At 44.5% G+C, this 19,880-nt stretch overlaps 1 protein-coding gene across 2 annotated transcripts; it reads left to right on the forward strand.

Moving 5' to 3' along the window:
* Window positions 1–647: 647 nt before the first annotated feature.
* On the forward strand, window positions 648–19,271 carry LOC120920249 (E2F associated phosphoprotein). 2 transcript variants are annotated; one of them, XM_040332219.1, is made up of 7 exons: window positions 648–745; window positions 5,856–5,977; window positions 8,198–8,379; window positions 12,884–12,976; window positions 16,668–16,788; window positions 17,610–17,708; window positions 18,782–19,271. In XM_040332219.1, exons 2-7 carry the CDS (start codon window positions 5,904–5,906, stop codon window positions 19,050–19,052), a joined length of 840 nt encoding a protein of 279 aa, XP_040188153.1. In that variant the 5' UTR covers window positions 648–745; window positions 5,856–5,903; the 3' UTR covers window positions 19,053–19,271. The 2 variants fall into 2 exon arrangements, with proteins under 2 accessions (XP_040188153.1, XP_040188154.1); XM_040332220.1 differs by lacking the exon at window positions 648–745 and adding an exon at window positions 775–910.
* The last annotated feature ends 609 nt before the right edge of the window (window positions 19,272–19,880 follow it).

Consider the following 19,880-nt stretch of genomic DNA (forward strand, 5'->3'; position numbering starts at 1 on the left):
ACAGATACAACCTGCCCTTAGGGTAACCGTAATGCTTTAGCGGCCCGCAATGAAATTGAGCTTGACACCCCAGTGTTAGACGGTTGTAAATCGGTTGAAGTGGGAAGTACATGCACTGCGTTATGGAAAAAAATGTTTATTACGCACCATCCAATAAATGTGACCCATCCAACTGAATGGTGGTGCCCCGCTATTGCTGACCTTACATGCAGTTGCAGCACACTAATGCAGGGTTTAAGGGGTTTAAATAGGCAGTAAGGAGACAATAAAATGCCTCCTCCCTGCCTATCAAAAGCCCTCCAAAAAGCAGTTTGAATGTGGATTGCTCTTCAGAAAGCTAAAAACTAGCATATCCTTGCTTTGATATGCAGCTATGTTCTGACTTCAATGGTTGCATTGTAGCTCTGAGACTCAAGTAGTGAAACATGTTAGTAGAATCCAGGACAATGCATGCACAGCCTGCAGTCAGCTCCCACACTCCTCAACAGTTCCCTATAGGACAGCACTGGGGGAGAAAATCACCTCACACATATATTTTATTACTTTACTTATTCCAGCTCCCCGCACAGTGTTCAATGCGCTAAACACTACTGTCAGAGCTCTGCGCATGCCCACTCACACGCTCTCCCCGCCTGCCTAATGTCTTTACGTCACATTTTACGCGACGGATTTCTTTGAGTCATTAGCCTGCGCCGGTGTTAATGCTGTTTTGTTGACTAAGCTGAGCTGAACATACACCGGATCGGTAATGTATTTTATTTACCTCCATTATGCCGATATCTGCTGCTGAGCAAACTGTATCTGTGTAGGGAGTGTCTGAGAAGACCCAGCGGGCATTTCTAGCTGTGCAAGCGCTTCGTTACGGTGTGCTCATAGTTATTGGAGTCTTTATGGAGTTTGTGAGTTCTAGGTGTGTCCTGAGATGTGACAGCCGCTCCCGTACACACAGGATACCCACACTGCTCTGTACTAGGGTGACCACATTTCCAAACTGCCATTCAGGGACATCCCCCCCCCCCCACAAAAAGATGATTTTTGACATATTTTTTGCCGATTTTTGGGACAGGGGCGTATGAAATCAGCGGGCCCATGTGCAAGATTTTGGTGGCACCTTTCTGAGATACAAATGAAATCCTGTGTATCCGGACTAAGGGTCTGTTTATACCAGAATGCTGTGAGGGAATCCTGCGTTTTGTGTCCCATAGCGATCTGTTGTGGGTGTCAACTTAACCTCTTTACCTCCTGGCACACACGATTCAAAAACTCCTGATCGATTGCAGCGATCGCAAGCTTTCACTTAGACGCCGGTAACTGTGAAGGGGGTGCTCAGGGAGTGCGCTCTCGGCACAGCGCTACTGATCGCAATTCATTTAAATATGTGACCTCTCTGTGCCAAGGCCCAGGCACAGAGAAGCCGCATATTTGTGTGTGGCTGGTACTAAGGGGTTAATGACTACCCAAATGCAGGTAGCAAATGTAGTGTTTGTATGATCAGCAGTACCATGCGATCCAGTTGCTGTGCGTTTTGTAAAGTAGCGCATGCACAGCTCTTGGTGCAGACCGATGGGTTTCAGCCCATTCAAATGAAAAGGCTGAAATCGCACAGAATCTGGAAGGCACGTGAATCGCAAAGGAACGCAGAGCGTGTTCCTATGTGATTTGTGGTGTGAACCAGTCCTGAGTCTTGGAGCCCATTGCTGAAAAAAGGTCAGGCACTTGGCTTCACTAACTTGCCTGACAGGGGGGCATTGGCACCTGGAGAAATTGCCCTGAATGTCTAGCAAAGTTTCCCCCCTCAATAGCAGACAGCTTGTCTTTGAAGATGGGGAAGGGGGCAAGTTGTCAAAGAAGAATACTGGCAGTGATTGTGGGGATAAGAGCATGCTGTATGTGCTAGGTGGGCACACTTTGGGAGGGGAGAGAAATTGTTCTGGAAGGGGGGGGGGTGAATAAAAAACAATTTCTCTCCCCTCCTAAAGTGCCCCCCTATCACATACAGCATGCTCTTATCCCCCCAAATCACTGCAAGTATTATTTTTTGACAACTTGCCCCCTGTCTCTGTGTCTCCTTCTCCTGCTAGTGCCAAGCATTAAGATTTTGTGTACTAACCTTAGATCAGCATGTCCCGTCCTCCTGAGTGCTGTGTCCATTCACCTCCCCTTCCTTCCCTCCTGACATCCGAGCCAAGGAGAAGGGGGGCTTCAATCTGTGTGTTAATGTGAGGTGGGCAGGAGGGGGGAGGAAGTGAGAGGGAGAGATGTCTCACAGCTGTGGGAACAGAAACACCTCACAGAAGCAGCAAGCCAGTGACTGGAGCGGAGGTGACAGAACCAGCAGTGACTCCCCAGCAGCACTAGCGCAGAGGAGGAGGAAGAAGTGAAATCCTCCTCTGCTTTCAACGTGGGCAGTGACGTCACTGGTTGCCAGACGCCAAGCGGCTATAGCAACCAGTGATCAGGTGGAAGCAGAGCCAGAACTATGGCGGCTCGGTCCTCCCCTGTTCCCAGACTGTCAGTTTCTATTGCGGGACACTGTATTGTCCCGCAATGAAGGTGTCCGGGACCAGGGACAAATATGTACATTACGGGACGATCCCGGGTAGACCGGGACACGTGGTCACTCTACTCTGTACACACACTGCTCTGTACACACAGGATACCCACACTGCTCTGTACACACACTGCTCTGTACACACAGGATACACACACTGCTCTGTACACACACTTGTCTGTACACACAGGATAGACACACACTGCTCTGTACACACAGGATACACACACTTCTCTGTACACACAGGATACACACACTTCTCTGTACACACTGGAAAGACACACTTCTCTGTACACACACTTCTCTGTACACACACTTCTCTGTACACACACTGCTCTGTACACACTGGATACACACACTTCTCTGTACACACTGGATACACACACTTCTCTGTACACACTGGATACACACAGGATAGACACACTGCTCTGTGCACACAGGATAGACACACACACACTGCTCTGTACAAGCAGGACACGCACACACTGCTCTGTACACACAAGATACACACACTGCTCTGTGCACATAGGATAGGCACGCACACACTGCTCTGTACACGCACACACACTGCTCTGTACACGCAGGACACGCGCACACACTGCTCTGTACACGCAGGACACGCACACACTCTGCTCTGTACATGCAGGACACGCACTCTGCTCTGTACACACAGGATACACACACAAACACACACACACTGCTCTGTACACACAGGATACACACACTGCTCTGTGCACACACACACTGCTCTGTACACGCAGGACACGCGCACACACTGCTCTGTACACGCAGGACACGCACACACTCTGCTCTGTACATGCAGGACACGCACTCTGCTCTGTACACACAGGATACACACACACTGCTCTGTACACACAGGATACACACACTGCTCTGTGCACACACACACTGCTCTGTACACACAGGATATGCGCACACTGCTCTATACACACAGGGTAGACACACGCACACTGCTCTATACACACAGGGTAGACACACACACACACTGCTCTGTACACACAGGATAGACACACACACTGCTCTGTACACACAGGATAGACACACACACTGCTCTGTACACACAGGATAGCCACACACACTGCTCTGTACACACAGGATAGCCACACACACTGCTCTGTACACACAGGATAGACACACACACTGCTCTGTACACACAGGATAGACACACACACTGCTCTGGACACACAGGATAGACACACACACTGCTCTGTACACACAGGATACACACACACACACACACACACACTGCTCTGTACACACAGGATAGACACACACACTGCGCTGTACACACAGGATAGACACACACACTGCTCTGTACACACAGGATAGACACACTGCTCTGTACACACACTTGTCTGTACACACAGGATAGACACACACTGCTCTGTACACACAGGATACACACACTTCTCTGTACACACAGGATACACACACTTCTCTGTACACACTGGATACACACACTTCTCTGTACACACTGGAAATACACACTTCTCTGTACACACACTTCTCTGTACACACACTTCTCTGTACACACACTTCTCTGTACACACAGGATAGACACACTGCTCTATACACACTGGATACACACACTTCTCTGTACACACTGGATACACACACTTCTCTGTACACACTGGATACACACAGGATAGACACACTGCTCTGTGCACACAGGATAGACACACACACACTGCTCTGTACAAGCAGGACACGCACACACTGCTCTGTACACACAAGATACACACACTGCTCTGTGCACATAGGATAGGCACGCACACACTGCTCTGTACACGCGCACACACTGCTCTGTACACGCAGGACACGCACACACTCTGCTCTGTACATGCAGGACACGCACTCTGCTCTGTACACACAGGATACACACACAAACACACACACACTGCTCTGTACACACAGGATACACACACTGCTCTGTGCACACACACACTGCTCTGTACACACAGGATATGCGCACACTGCTCTATACACACAGGGTAGACACACGCACACTGCTCTATACACACAGGGTAGACACACACACACACTGCTCTGTACACACAGGATAGACACACACACTGCTCTGTACACACAGGATAGACACACACACTGCTCTGTACACACAGGATAGCCACACACACTGCTCTGTACACACAGGATAGCCACACACACTGCTCTGTACACACAGGATAGACACACACACTGCTCTGTACACACAGGATAGACACACACACTGCTCTGGACACACAGGATAGACACACACACTGCTCTGTACACACAGGATACACACACACACACACACACACACACACACACACACTGCCCTGTACACACAGGATAGACACACACACTGCTCTGTACACACAGGATAGACACACACACTGCTCTGTACACACAGGATAGACACACACACTGCTCTGTACACACAGGATAGACACACACACTGCTCTGTACACACAGGATAGACACACACACTGCTCTGTACACACAGGATAGACACACACACTGCTCTGTACACACAGGATAGACACACACACTGCTCTGTACACACAGGATAGACACACACACTGCTCTGTACACACAGGATAGACACACACACTGCTCTGTACACACAGGATAGACACACACACTGCTCTGTACACACAGGATAGACACACACACTGCTCTGTACACACAGGATACACACACACACTAAGGATGAGCTCCGGCATTTTCGCATAGTACACGTGCAGAGCCCGCCAGGAAGTCTGCACGGCACTGCGCTAATCACAGGCGGGGAGACATTTCCCGATGCTCAGCTTCGGAGATCAGGAAATGTCTCCCTGGCTGTGATTAGCACAGCTAATTCCTGGCGGGCTCTGCACGTGTACTATGCAAACACGCTGGAGCGCATCCTTAACACACACACACACTTATCTGTGCACACAGGATCCATACACTGTGTGTGGATCCTGTGCATGTCTACTCTGTAATAAAGAACCTCCCTGCTCACAGTCTCTAAAATTGGGACTTTGGTGTCACTTTGTCGCTGACCTGGAACAAGTGTGATGAGAGCAAGTGAGAAAATAACGTCTCTATTCTGTCTGCTGTTTCTGATCAGCTTACTGGCTTAGGTTCAATGACCCAGAAAGTAATAAAGCGAGAGGATCAGAACAGCAGCCAAGCAATTAAAATTCTCAAGCTGTCAGCAATGGCAGCTTGCAGTGCAGGTTTATTGTAAGTGTTGTGTATTCTCTTGTGTTTAGATTTAATCTTGCATTTAGTGATTGGACATGTTATTCCCCTTTAGGGTAAAGTAGCAGAGCCCCTTAATGTTACATACCAGTTGGGTATCGTCATGAACCGGTTACAGCCTGAGTACGATGCTTATCCAATCGAAGAGCCCAGTGATGAAGAACGTGCCAATAGCAGGTGGGATGTCTGTGTTTTATATGTCAGTATGTAGACTTCTATTTTTGTTTTGGTATTGAACTGGAATTTAATTGGCACTATCTTATTGAAGCCGCGAGCCAGAAGAAAATTTTGGCATCTGGATATGTTGAGGTGTAGGAGGTCCATATATAAAAGAAAACCTGGAAACAGACTAAAGCCCTACAGGCACTCGGATTCAGTGTACTGTAACTACAACATCTGAGCTCATATTGTCCTTGTCTATATTTTCTTTAAGCTAATGTAAGGACAGCCATCAACATATCTTGTTTACAGAGCTTTTGTATGTGCGTTCCTTTATGATGACTTACCCAGAGTTATGAAGGCCTTTCACTTGGGAGGACAGACTTTACTATTATAGCAACCTAGATTGAAATCACAAAACCTTTTTATAAGCAGTTTTACTAAAATCATCATCATCAGACCTAATGTCATTCAACACCACTATCAATACTACAAACCGATAAGTGGGATCTTGCATTTTACAAATCGTCGGCCAATTCCATGTCCATTGTCACGGGTCAGCATACTAATCTATAGGAGAAGATGTGAAGGTGTAACTGCGGCTATACCTTGCTCTGTCAGGACAGCTTTTTATCTGTAAATTAATACTTTATCCTCTGAAAATGCTGGAATTTCTGTCCATCCCAGCTACCATGGTTGCTTGGTTTGGCAAGCCCATTACATGGGTGTTTTTTTTTTTTTTAAGATTTTGACAGAGTGGGTAAGGACGGGAACCCCTTTCATTTTTTTCTCTGCTATCTGAGACTCCAGTTAGAGAGATTGGGCCAGATTCACAGTGGAGATACGACGGCGTATCTGCTGATACGCCGTCGTATCTCTGTTTCTATGCGACTGATTCATAGAATCAGTTACGCATAGATAGCCAGAAGATCCGACAGGTGTACTTGTTTTACACTGTCCGATCTTGGGATGCAATACCGCGGCCGCCGCTGGGGGGAGTTTGCGTCGTAAACCAGCGTCGGGTATGCAAATTAGGAGTTACGGCGATTCATGACGGATTTTCGCGTTCGCTACGTCGCCGCTAGTCTAGTTTTTCCGTCGCAAAGTTAGTCGTCGTTTTAGCTGCCCTAACTTTAGTCAGCAAGTGTATTGCTTTCTAAAGTATGGCCGTCGTTCCCGCGTCGAAATTTAAAAATTAACGTCGTTTGCGTAACCCGTCCGGGAATACGGAATTACGCTACGCGCGTCGCCGTTCGAAAAAATGATGTCACGGCGCGCAATGCACAACGGGAGTTCGAAAACGGAGCATGCGCGGTAGGTCCGGCGCGGGAGCGCGCCTAATTTAAATGGCACACGCCTATTTAAATTGGCCCGCCTTGCGCCGGAGGCCGCCGGCGTAGGTTTTCATCGCAAGTGCTTGGTGAATCAGGCACTTGCGATGAAAAATTGCGGCGGTGTAACGTATCTACGATACGTTACGCCGCCGCTCTCCTATGTGAATCTGGCCCATTGTTCCTAACTTTCTGTACATAGAACAGCACCTTTACCAGACAGGAAATGGAAGATTTTTTTTGTCTTTAGGCTGGTAAAGATTTATCCTTACTTCTTGTCTAGTGAAATTGCTGCAGAAACTAGGAGGGGGGGGGGGGAATCTCTCTAACAAAACCTGGATAGTGGTAAAAACCCAACAGGGGTCAAAACCCTGCCCCATCATATCCATAACTAAAGTCAAGTTTTGGTTGGACACACACTAATAATTTTGTGCTAAACTAATACTTTAGGTTTAAATGTGCTCCAATGTGTTGAATCTCACACTGAATACGTGTTTCTGCTGGATGCTGCAGTGTTAGGATTTGCCTATACTAGCTTATATATCTTCCAAACACCACAAGTTCTTTTACAAAGACACCACTCCAGTGCTACTAACGGCATCGGTTAATTGTTTATCCCACCCTAAGTAGAATTATTTGGGAACACACTGTAATTGTGGTGGTTGGGTGGAAATGGAAATTCTGGAGGCGACAAAGTTCTATGATGGGGCCATTACGTGATTCATCTTTCCAGAAAAAAAAAACTGAAATGCTTGTTGGGGTTAAGATATGAAGTTCATGCCTCTGATTTGTGTATATTTATTGTACTGTTTTTTTGTTTTGTTTTTTTTGTAATAAACAGAGATGGTTATGAAAAAGTGGTTGTATTTGCTAAAATCGGTGTACATTTTTTGTTCTCTTTATGTAGTTCTGAAGATGAGTTGGATGTGCTCTTACATGGAACACCTGATCAGAAACGTAAGCTTATTCGGGAATATCTGACTGGTGAGAGTGAGTCCTCCAGCGAGGATGAGTTTGAGAAGGAGATGGAGAAGGAGCTAAGTTCTACCATGAAGACAATAGAGGGAAGCTGGCAACCCCTAGGAACAGGTATGTGTGAACTGACTCTAACAAAATCACAATAGCCTGAAGGAAATCGAATGAGAAAAATATGTGGACTGCCACTGCTAACCCATCCTTTTAGAATATCGGTGATCAACCTGTGGCCTTCCAGCTGTAACAGAACTACCAGTCCCATGAGTCATTGCAAGCTGCTGGTAGTTTCAAGCATGACTCCCAGAGGCATGGTGGGACATGTAGTTCCGTAACAGCTGGAGGGCCATAGGTTGAGCACCCATGTTTTAGAAGCTTTCTAGCTGTCCTGCTTGTTTTACTTTAGTACTTTTCAAGTTACTAATCGGGATCAGTTTTTCAGATCAAGAGTTCTGATATCACTTGCTGCATGCTTGTTTGGGGACTGTGACTTAATGTATTGAACTGATGCAAGGCAAGGAAACCTCCAGACATATTTTTATGTTTCAATAGTTTTTATTGAAGTTTAACAATACAAAGTATAAAAATCTCAGCTTTTCATTGCATCGCATACAACATAATTAGGTAGTCATACATTGAATATTCCAAAAGATTTGAGGAATCTACCCGCTGGGAAGAATCGGCTCCCCATCTAACTACCGGGGGAGTTTGGCTCCTTCCATCGTGCAGGTGTCTCCATCCATAGCCCAAATCAGCAATAGTGCGCCGAGAGTGAGCAAGAAAAACATCACTTCAGAATAATACAGAAATTGAAACCCAATAATTAAGAATTTTGTTTCCTATAAAAGATGGGGCGGGGGTGAAACAGAGTGGACATAAAGTGTAGAGGAAGGGCAAATAGAGGAGAGGGGGGGGGGGGGATGAACTACGGCACCATGCCCAGAGACCTATCTCCTGGGAGTAGGTCTAGTTTGTGAGCGTTTTGGGGTTGTTTGTTAGGTATCTGATCCATGGATCCCATACTTTATGAAACAATTTCATCTCACCTTGTACCATTGCAGTTAACCTTTCGTTCAAAATTAGCCATGACAACTTGGACAGCTGGTCAAATGGCAGGGTGGCAAACCTCCAGTTCCTGGCTATAGTTATTTTCGCTGAAACAAATATGAATGTGAGAAGCCGCCTCTGGAACTTGGAGGCCGCCTCCACCACGCCCCCTAAAAGTGCTTGTTTTGCCGATTTCGTCAGATTAATTTGGGTTTGGGTGTATATAAAATTGTAGACCCTAATCCAAAATCTCCTGACCTTGGGGCATGTCCAACATATGTGATAGGTGGATCCTACTTGGCCACAACCTCTAAAGCACCCATCGATGGCTCCGGGTATAAAGATGGCCAGTCTAGCCGGCACCATATACCATCTCAATAGATGGTATGGTAATAGATGGGGCTGGGTTGATAAGCGATCGAGATGCTGTCTCTGATATCGCGTGCCATTCGTTAAGTTCAAGGGTTTCCTGAAGATCTCATTCCCATTGGAGCATATAATTCAGTTTAGTCGAGAAATACATCAAAATATATATAAAACAGATATGTGGCCTCTGATTTTGTCATATTGACTACATAGATGTTCCATGGGCGTCAATGTCACTAAATCATCCTTGCGACCTTCAGTTAGTACATAATGGTGAATTGGAGTATACCTATAGCGTTCAGTGGATGGCATTTGATATTTGTCTATTAGAGATCGTTCGGATAGCATACCCTTGTGGTCGCAAAGGTCGGCTATTCATATTAGGCCCTTGTTGGTCCACAATTCGAACGCAAGGGGAGGGATGCCCGGGGTAAACTCTCTATTTTTCAAAAGCGGTGCTAGTGGATTGTGGGGTGACTTGAATTTCTGTGTCCTTCGAAAGTCTGTCCCATATTTCTAGCGTAAAAGAAAGAGTAGGACATAATATAACCGGTCTCTCTTTTATTGGGAGCCACATAATGTGAGATATTGGTTCAGGACCACAGGTCATAGTCATCCATATAACTTGGGATTGTTGGGAGTGAAACCTAGAGAGTTTTATTTATGTAAATCAGGCAGGCCAAGCCCCCCTTTCTGTTTTGGAGTGTACATTGTACCTCTGTTCACACTAGGTCCCTTGTCACCCCAGATAAACTGAAGGATTTTATTTTGAAATATTTGGAGGTAATTTCTAGCTAAGTGGTACAGGTATGGTGTGAAATAAATATAGTATCCTTGGTAACACGTTCATTTTTATTATAGTCTGCCGATCCACGATGGGAGGTGAATATGCCATCTAGCTAGGTCAACCGCTTAAATAGGGCGGGATAATTCCTTTTATATAGCGTTTGAATTGAGGAGGTTAGATGTATCCCAAGATATGGAAGACACTCCGGTAGGACTGTTCTAACGTTTTCTGGGTGGCACTCTGCAATGAGATTTTCAATGCCCTGGGTTTACTATGGGTAAATTTTACCCTGGAGATATCGGAGAAAGGCTTTAAGATTGCATATAAATTGGGGAGGGAAGTGATCGGTGATGACAGAGCTAGCAGGAGGTCATCGGCAAAAAGTAGGCATTTGTGTTCATAATCACTGCATGCTATTCCCCTGACACGTGCGAATCCTGATTGCCAAGGGCTCTATTGCAAGAGCGAATAGCAGCAGGGACAATAGACATCCCTGCCTAGTTCCCCTCCTCCTAATAGCAAGCGATTGGCAGGAGTACCCTCTAAGCCAAACCTATTTTTAAATGTCCAGAAAATCTATTATTAAGAGTCGCCTACAGCCAACATTTTTCAGCAGTTCAAAACGTTTCCCCTCATCGGGGCTAAAAAGTGGTTTGAAGGGAAGTGAATGCCTGACTGAGTACTAAAACATTTGAAAGAAAAAATATTAAATGTTGTCAGGTTGAATCATTCACTGATTTCTTATATCTCTCGGGGAATAAATTGGTAATCTCTGCTTCTAAGTTTTTATTCAGACCCCCTTACAGTCTTGTCCTCACCTATCCATTATCCAATGAAAAATCCGGCTGTATAGCCTTGTCAGCACCTACAGCCAATTGTTGGAATACTGGAATCTTCCAAGCTGGGTCTGCCACCTGTACTCCTGCCACATAGCTGATATCTTAGTAAATCAGGGACTGTTTCTTTTACAGTATTTAGTTCCTGAGTACCTTTCCCTATCTTCCTAGGTGCCCTTTAACCCCTGTTGCTGCGTATGGACCTACAACACTGCCCCCAGGTGGCCAAGTAGGCTGTACGGACCTAATTTCTCCTTATGCCTTTAAGCTCATAGTCACGTCAGTGATCATGTACTTATAGCACAATTGTTCAGCATTCGCTGCCGAACAAACTGATAGCTCTGATCAGTGGCTAATAGGCCACTGATCTGAGCAATTAACCTAAATTGTACCCCCCCCCCCCCCCCCGCAGCTTAGCCACTATGTCTCCCGCCCCCCCACCTGCCTATGCTGATATCTAATGTGCCCACCCTCACTTTAACCCTCCCTTAGACTGCCTTACCCTTCCTGTGGAACCCCCCACCCCACAAACTCCGATCCCTCAGTTGCTGTCCTGCAGCTGTCTGATTCGCTCCTCTGCCCTCTCGCCCGCTGTTTGTGTTGCAGGGCAGCCACAGAGGGATCGAACCGCAAAAAAAATTGCCCCTCCCTACTAACCTAATGCCCAAGTGCCGCCTGCCCTGCAGCTGCTAGCCGACTCTCCAACCTCCTCCTCCTCACGCCGTCTTTTCGTGCTGCAAGACAGTCACAGAGGGATCTTTTACAGACTCTGAAAAGAAAAATTGCAAAAATGGTCTGGCCACCTGAGAGTACAAAATGAGCACAGGGCCTGGCAGCGAAAGGGTTAATGTTAGCCACAGAAGGCAGACACTTGCTAGCAAAGAAGCTGTCTCCTTGCTAGCTGCGGTGTCTAGGGTTGCCACCTCATCCCTTTAAAACAGAACACATATGAATTACACAGGTTCTGTGGCTAATTTAATTTAGATAAGGCTCCACTTGAGTTCAATTACCACCTTAATCAGCCACAGAACCTGTGTAATTCATATGTGTTCTGTTTTAAAGGGATGAGGTGTCAGAGGCCATGTGCCTTGTCCCGATGTTGCGGCTAGCATTATGGAGTACCTAGGTAAACAGAACAAAGTATCCATATGTTGGGGCTGAGCTGGAAAAAGTGGCCAATAAAATGTCTTTCCAATTAATATCTTTATTATGATCTAAGAAAATTGCAGCTCGGTTACAGGTCACTAGTGCCATTGTGTGTTCCACACTCCATTATGGAGCCGCTGGATCAGCACAGAGAACATTTACTTCTTTGTTTCAAATCTCCTGACACTTCAGACAGATTTTTGACAAGAAAAGGTGATATTTAGGAGCACAGGAAGTATTCTGTAACCATTTTTTCTCGTCTGTTCACCTTTCCTTCCAATTCTTTACATCAGAAACATGATGCTGATAATGCTTTTCAGCTTTTAGTTACTTTACAAAGCTGAGGTAGACAATCTAAAGTAATTTTTATTTTTATTTAATTCATTCTCGGCTTTTAAAGTGTTTTTCTTCATTTATCTGTTATTTTGATGTATTTTAGGTGCATCCAGCAGTTCTGCACCTACAGCAGTAGAGGGCAGCAATCCACAGTATTATGATGCTGTGTACTTTGACTCCGACTCTGAGGAGGAAGGTAATGTTAAACACTTTAGAGGTTGTCTATTACTACATGTTGATTGTATTCTGTGAACACACAGGGCTGCTACTAAATTTTAAAATGTCAAGTACATTATATAAATTTTAATTATGTTTTGATAACATAAAGGAGGCTGTCACTGCATTATGTGCTTTTTACTTAGGCTACTTTCACGCTAAATATAGCACCTGTAAAGTACCTCTTTTCTCACTGGAGATGTTAATTTAAAAAAAAAAAAGTCCTGCAAGCAGCATCTTTAAGGCGCATTAGGAGCGATGTATACACCACTCCTAAAATCAATGGGCGTCGCCTGTAAAGTGTCATGGCAGTATCGCTTTTCAGGCGCTTTTAACCCTTTATCGCCAACGCCCCCAACCCTCAGTGTGAAAGTGCCCTAAACCTTGTTCTGCCAAAGTACTTTTATAAACCTCTTGGTCGTCAATGGGTTTAAACAAGCTCACAGATCCAGTTAACTTGGAATTGTGTTTTTTTTTGTTTTTTTTTTCTTTATAATCTTTATGATATAGTAAATTGCCCCCTAATCTTCCCTGAAGTGGCTCCCTATCATGACAATGATTATCATGGTCGCACGCTTCCCAGAGGAGTGGAGTGTCAAGATGGTGAGCAAGAGCAGATCAGGCAACATGCTCTGCAATCGGTAAACCCAAAAGCACTCGGCTCAGTTTCTGCATTCAGAGCTGTCAAAATCCTGGCTGCAATGCCAGGTAAACTACTGATCAAGCACAGTCCTGTGTTTTGATCTGCTGGACTGGAGTGCAGGGAAGACATTAGGGGCCTAATGGACCTCTGGTGTGTCCATAAGGAGAATCTGTCACCTGATCTCAATAATGTTCAATGAAGAAATAAAAAAACTGTTAAAAATGAAGTTATAATCAAATAAAAGTAACCACATTCCCCTGTGCACACATATAAATGTGCATGTAGGGCCTACATTTGTATGTAAACTGCAACTGCGTCACACAGGTCAGGTATCGCTGCACTTTGGAGTAAGAGAGCAATAATTCCAGGGTTATCATGTATTAGTAACTCTAGACTGGTGACATATAGTTCATTTTGGGCAGGGCTTGACAAATTTGCTTGGAATCTAGGAGCCAGCTAAAAAAGTTAGGAGCCAGGAATGTGCCCTGTCCCGCCGAGCTCACGTGCAGAAGCAAACGCATACGTGAGTAGCGCCTGCATATGAAAGCGGCGTTCAAACCACACATGTTGGGCATCGCCGCAATTGGTAGAGCGAGAGCAATAATTCTAGCCCTAGACCTCCTCTAACTCAAAACATACAACCTGTAGAATTTTTTAAACGTCGCCTATGGAGATTTTAAAGGGTAAAAGTTTGTCGCCATTTCACGAGCGGACACAATTTTAAAGTGTGAAATGTTCTGTATCAATTTACTCGGCGTAACATTATCTTTCACAATATAAAAAAAATTGGGCTAAAGTTACTGTTTTATTTTTTAATTAAAAAAAGTGTATTTTTTCCAAAAAAGTGCACTTGTAAGACCGCTGCGCACATATGGTGTGACCGCCATTTTATTCTATAGGGTGTTAGAAAATAAATATATAATGTTTGGGGGTTCTAAGTAAATTTTTTATATTTTTTTTTTGCTAGAAAATTATTACTTTAATAAATTACTTTTAAAAATTCAATAAAAATAAAAGCAATTACAAAAAAAAACATTAGGCAAAAGGCGCCAGATGACGGCTGCAAACACTTCCTTCTCTTCTCGACTTTGGGAAGGAGATGGGCGGGCAGTAAAACAGGCAGGAAACACCATTAGCATTGCTGGTTTTCGTCTTGTCATACCAACGGCCACCACAATATGGCGCCAGATCACAGAAGGAAGCATATGCCTGCAGAAGGCCGCAAAGCTGTGGCCTCAATTACCGGTTGACCGGACACGATCGCGCAGCTGGGGGAGCGCATGGAGACACTGAATACCCCAGCTGTGCCGCGCCAGGTCGCTAATTCTAGTCGCAGTTGCTACCTGGTACCCAGGGTTTGTCAAACCCTGATTTTTGGGTGCTATAGCTTTTTGCCATTTCACATGAATTTTTAAGACTTGACATATTTGGTAACTGTTTACTCAACGCATCTCCATCTTTTATATTTTACCAAAAAACTGGGTAATGTGATTTGTGTGCACTAAAATTTAATTTTAGTGTGCTTTATATTGAAAATATAGGCTTGATTAAACAGATGCACAAATATCCTGCAACATAAAAATTGCAACTGCCACCTCTGTAGACAGGTTGCTGTGCTGCAGGACACCATGTCTACCTGAAGGATCTTCCATAAGTCTTAAGACAGGGATCCTCAAACTACGGTCCTCCAGCTGTTGCGGAACTACACGTCCCATGAAGCATTGTAAAACTCTGACATTCACAGACATGACTAGGCATGATGGGAATTGTAGTTCCTGAACAACTGGAGGGTCATAGTTTGAAGACTCATGCCTTAAAGCGGGGGTTCACCCTTAGAGGGCACTTTTCCCCCTTAGATTCCTGCTCGTTATTACTAGGGGAATCGGCTATTTATTTTAAAATATGTGCAGTACTTACCCGTTTACGAGACGCATCCTCTCCGTCGCTTCCGGGTATGGGCTTCGGGAATGGGCGTTCCTTCTTGATTGACAGGTTTCCGAGAGGCTTCCGACGGTCGCATCCATCGCGTCACGATTTTCCGAAAGAAGCCGAACGTCGGTGTGCAGGCGCAGTATAGAGCCGCACCGACGTTCGGCTTCTTTCGGCTACGAGTGACGCGATGGATGCGACCGTCGGAAGCCTCTCGGAAGAATGTCAATCAAGAAGGAACGCCCGCTCCCGAAGACCCATACCCGGAAGCGACGGAAGAAGATGCAGCTCGAAAACGGGTAAGTACTGCACATATTTTAATATAAATAGCCGATTCCCCTAGACCGAACGAGCAGGAAGCTAAGGGGAGATTTTTTTTTTTTTTTTTAAATGGGTGAACTCCCGCTTTAAGATATCTACTTGGGAGTCTTGGGGACTCATTATCTGGGAGGGTGTCGTCCCCCCCCCCCCCCAAATCACTGTTCTTTTATTTTATTTCTGTATTATGTGTATATACACACCAGAACTCCTGGTTAAAGAGGAGTTCCCCACCGCTGAAAGAATTAATAACCAGCAGCTACACATACTGCAGCTGGTGGCTTTGAATAATAGGACACTTACCTGTCCTGGGATCTAGCGATGTCTGCACCTCAGATGATGATTTCAGGTATCCTGCCTCAGGGGGCGGGGGGACAAATACTCTAAATGGATGAGCTTGAAAGCATCACCTATGAAGATCTTGACGTGTTTGTTATCTATTACGGTAACTCAACGCAATCTCATGTCTTTTATTTTACCAAAAATGGGTATTATATGGTGTGTAGGTTTGCACTAAATTTGTGTTATTTTCCCCTAAAAATGTGTTTTAACAGTTGCAAGAATATTATGTGACATAAAAGATTGCAACTATCATATTTTTTGTTCTACAGGGCCTCTACCTTTCAGAAAATATATCATGTTTAGGTGGTTTAAATATAAAAAAAAAAAAAAGTTATGGCTAAAAAATTAAGATTTTTACATGTGTACAAAAAGTGAAAAACATTGCTCCAATGCTGAACTAATCAAAATATAACAAAGTGACTTATTTTCCTTTTTCAAGTTGAGCAAGTAAAGAAGCCAAGAAAGAAGCAGAAACAAAAAGTATTAACCAATGATGACCTCCTATATGATCCAGAAGAGGATGAACGGGATCAAGCGTGGGTAGATGCAAAGAGAAGAGGGTGAGGGTGCTGTTTGTTGTTCATTTCCTACCAGTGTAATAATACCACCAGCTGCCATTGGCTATGGAGGATAAATGGTGGCTGCCCAACTTATTTGGCCCCTTTCGGTCTAGTTTATAAACTATTTTCTTATATATAATTTTTTTTTTTTTAAACAGAAACCTATATCGGTTTTAATATATATGGAAAAAAAAAAGCATTGATCTTATCAAAAGTTTGCAGCTGTGTTGTGTGCGCTACTAAGAGCCTGTAAAAGGAAATCTTTTTAATTTCAATTTTTTTGTTAAAGGAGATCTTAAAGCCAGCCATAGATGGTTCATAACTTGGCCAGTTCAGCATTGATCGATTAACTTTGGTACAACCAGCCGTTTGGATTTTTTTATGCTATAGCCGCTAGCAATAATCACTGAGTATCCTCCTGGCCAGGACGGCACCTTCCACCCTCCAATAGCCCTGCGATCAGTGTTGATTGGGGGAATCAAGCGATTTTATTTCCTTACCCTTGAAGTTTGCGGCGTCTGTGGCCAGCTTACTCTAAAAAGGGAGTTGTTACAAATAATCTCCTTTTTTTTTTTTTTTTTTTTTCTCCCATTCTGACCAGAAACGGCTGTTCTGTGATTAAGTTCTTGTAAACAGAGCAATATATAAAGCACACCAGACTTTCAGAACTCTCAGTTGCTAATATGTCATGTAGTTGGCTTTTTTGGTCCTGAGGGTTGCATTGTGTTTAAATAAAGTGCAGAGCATAAAGTGGATATCCCTTTAATAAATTATAAATGTGAATTGGAGACTAATATATATTTTTTTGTTCTATGATTTAGGTATAGGAACAAGCAAACCAAGTCACAAGACTTGCCCAGTAGTGATGCTGTTTTGAACTGCCCAGCCTGCATGACTACGCTCTGCTTGGATTGCCAAAGGTAAGTGATTTGTCAGCAATCAGAGGAATTCTCCAGGATAAAAGCTGCCTCCCTGCTTATGATGCCTTTTTTTATTTTAGTTGTGGTAGAGTATGATAGGATTAGAATCCTGATCAAACTTAAATGCCATCTCAGGTTTTGTTAGAGACAAATCCCTGTACTCGCAAGTTCACAAGTGGATAGCTGCACCAAGCACACAGATGGCACTAAAATATCCCAACCCCCCCCCCCCCCCCCCCCCATACCTTACTATAAAACTGTTGGAAATATTTCCTCAGGACGGTAAGAAAAGAGCCCCAATGGAGGTTCTAATCCATTATCGTGCTATCCAAAAAAAAAATTATACGTACTATACACTTTTTTTTTTTTTAAATGGCTAACACTCCAGCAGCTTCTGTGACCCCCCCCAAACCACAATTGTGGATGCCGCTCAGGCTGTAGGAATCCCCAAATTTCCATATGAGTCGCACATCTATGCAAACCCCAGGTAAGACAGTATAACGGCTTCAGCCTAGGTTCCAACCAGGCCATGCTCTTAACGTGTTTCACTCCTCCCCCTGGAGCTTAATTATGGGGATCCCCATGAATTCGCTTTAGGGGAGGAGTGAAACACACTGGGGGGCGTGGCCTGGTTGGAGCCTGGACTTGAGCTGTTCTGCTTTCTTACCTGGGGTTTGCATAGATGTGCGGCACATATGGACATTTTCTTCCCTGTGCACTTCAGCAGATTGCTTTCTTTTGTCTGCCAATCCTCTTCAACTGTTGCAACATACTCAGGACTCATTCCCCTCCCTTCCACATGACATCATTGCTGCTTGGTGGATAGCGAGAGAGCTCTGAGCCTTGTGTGGAGCTTACTCAGGGATGTGCTGAACAAAGCTTCAGGTGAACAAAGGATAGGTAAGGAAGCTGCTTGAGGCCTCCACTAACATGATCCTGTATGGGCAAAACTCAAGTTCAGTTTAATATCTCTAGCAGTCAGGTTTTATTGCTTGCAATCTTTTTAAGTGATGCATTGTTAAGGTTTTGAGGCTTAATGACTGTGAATGTATTTTTCTTTCATCACCCTACAGACATGAGTCCTACAAGACCCAATACAGAGCTATGTTTGTTATGAATTGCACCGTCAACAAGAATGAAGTTCTTAAATTCCCAGAACAGCCTACAAAGCACAGAAGACGCAATCGCAAGAAATTCAAGGCTCAGTTGGCAAATTCTGCTTCAGATACGCAGAATACAGAAATGTACCACCCTGTGAAATGTAATGAGTGTTCCACAGAGGTGGCAGTTTGTGACAAAGAGGACGTGTATCATTTCTTCAATGTCTTGGCCAGTCACTGCTAGAACAGACTGGTCCTTGGGGCTGGAAGTGTCTGAAGAAATGAATTGTTCTTGTTGTCCATGGCAACCAGTCAGACTTTTTTTATTTCTAAATGAGAATGAAAGAGAATGTCCAACTGGTTAACATGAGTAGCAAAACTCCGAAGCTGCCTTACTAAAGGAGTTAAGGGGTTGTAAAGGTAAAACATTTTTCCCTAAATAGCTTCCTTTACCTTAGTGCAGTCCTCCTTCACTTACCTCATCCTTCGAGAAATCCTCACTTCCTGTTCATCTGTCTGTAACTTCACACAGTAATGCAAGGCTTTCTCCCTGGTGTGGAGTGTCGTGCTCGCCCCCTCCCTTTAGGGGGGGGGGCGAGCAGGAGAGTCAGGAAGCCCACTAACACAGCTCCTTTCTCTATCTGTAACGTAGAGAGCGTCCTGACTCTCCTGCTTGCCCCCTCAAGGGAGGGGGCGAGCACGACACTCCAGACCAGGGAGAAAGCCTTGCATTACTGTGTGGAGTTACAGACAGAAGAACAGGAAGTGAGGATTTCTCAGAAGAAATAAGGACATTTAAAAGCAAAATTGAAGGATGAGGTAAGTGAAGGAGGACTGCACTAAGGTAAAAGAAAGCTATTTAGGGGGAAAAAATTGTATCTTTACAAGCCCTTTTAAGGATCTTCACACACCAAATTGTGTGACTATTCACTTTAGTTATCCAGTAATGTGAAAAGCAAATTCCTGTTCTCTTTCATGTTTAGACACTTTTCACATGAATTGATAATTGTAGGGAATATTCACACAATTTATTGGTGGAAGATTTTCCACTCCTTTACTTAATCAGCCTGTC

This window comes from Rana temporaria, chromosome 13, assembly GCF_905171775.1.
Source record: "Rana temporaria chromosome 13, aRanTem1.1, whole genome shotgun sequence".
Lineage (NCBI taxonomy): Eukaryota > Metazoa > Chordata > Amphibia > Anura > Ranidae > Rana > Rana temporaria.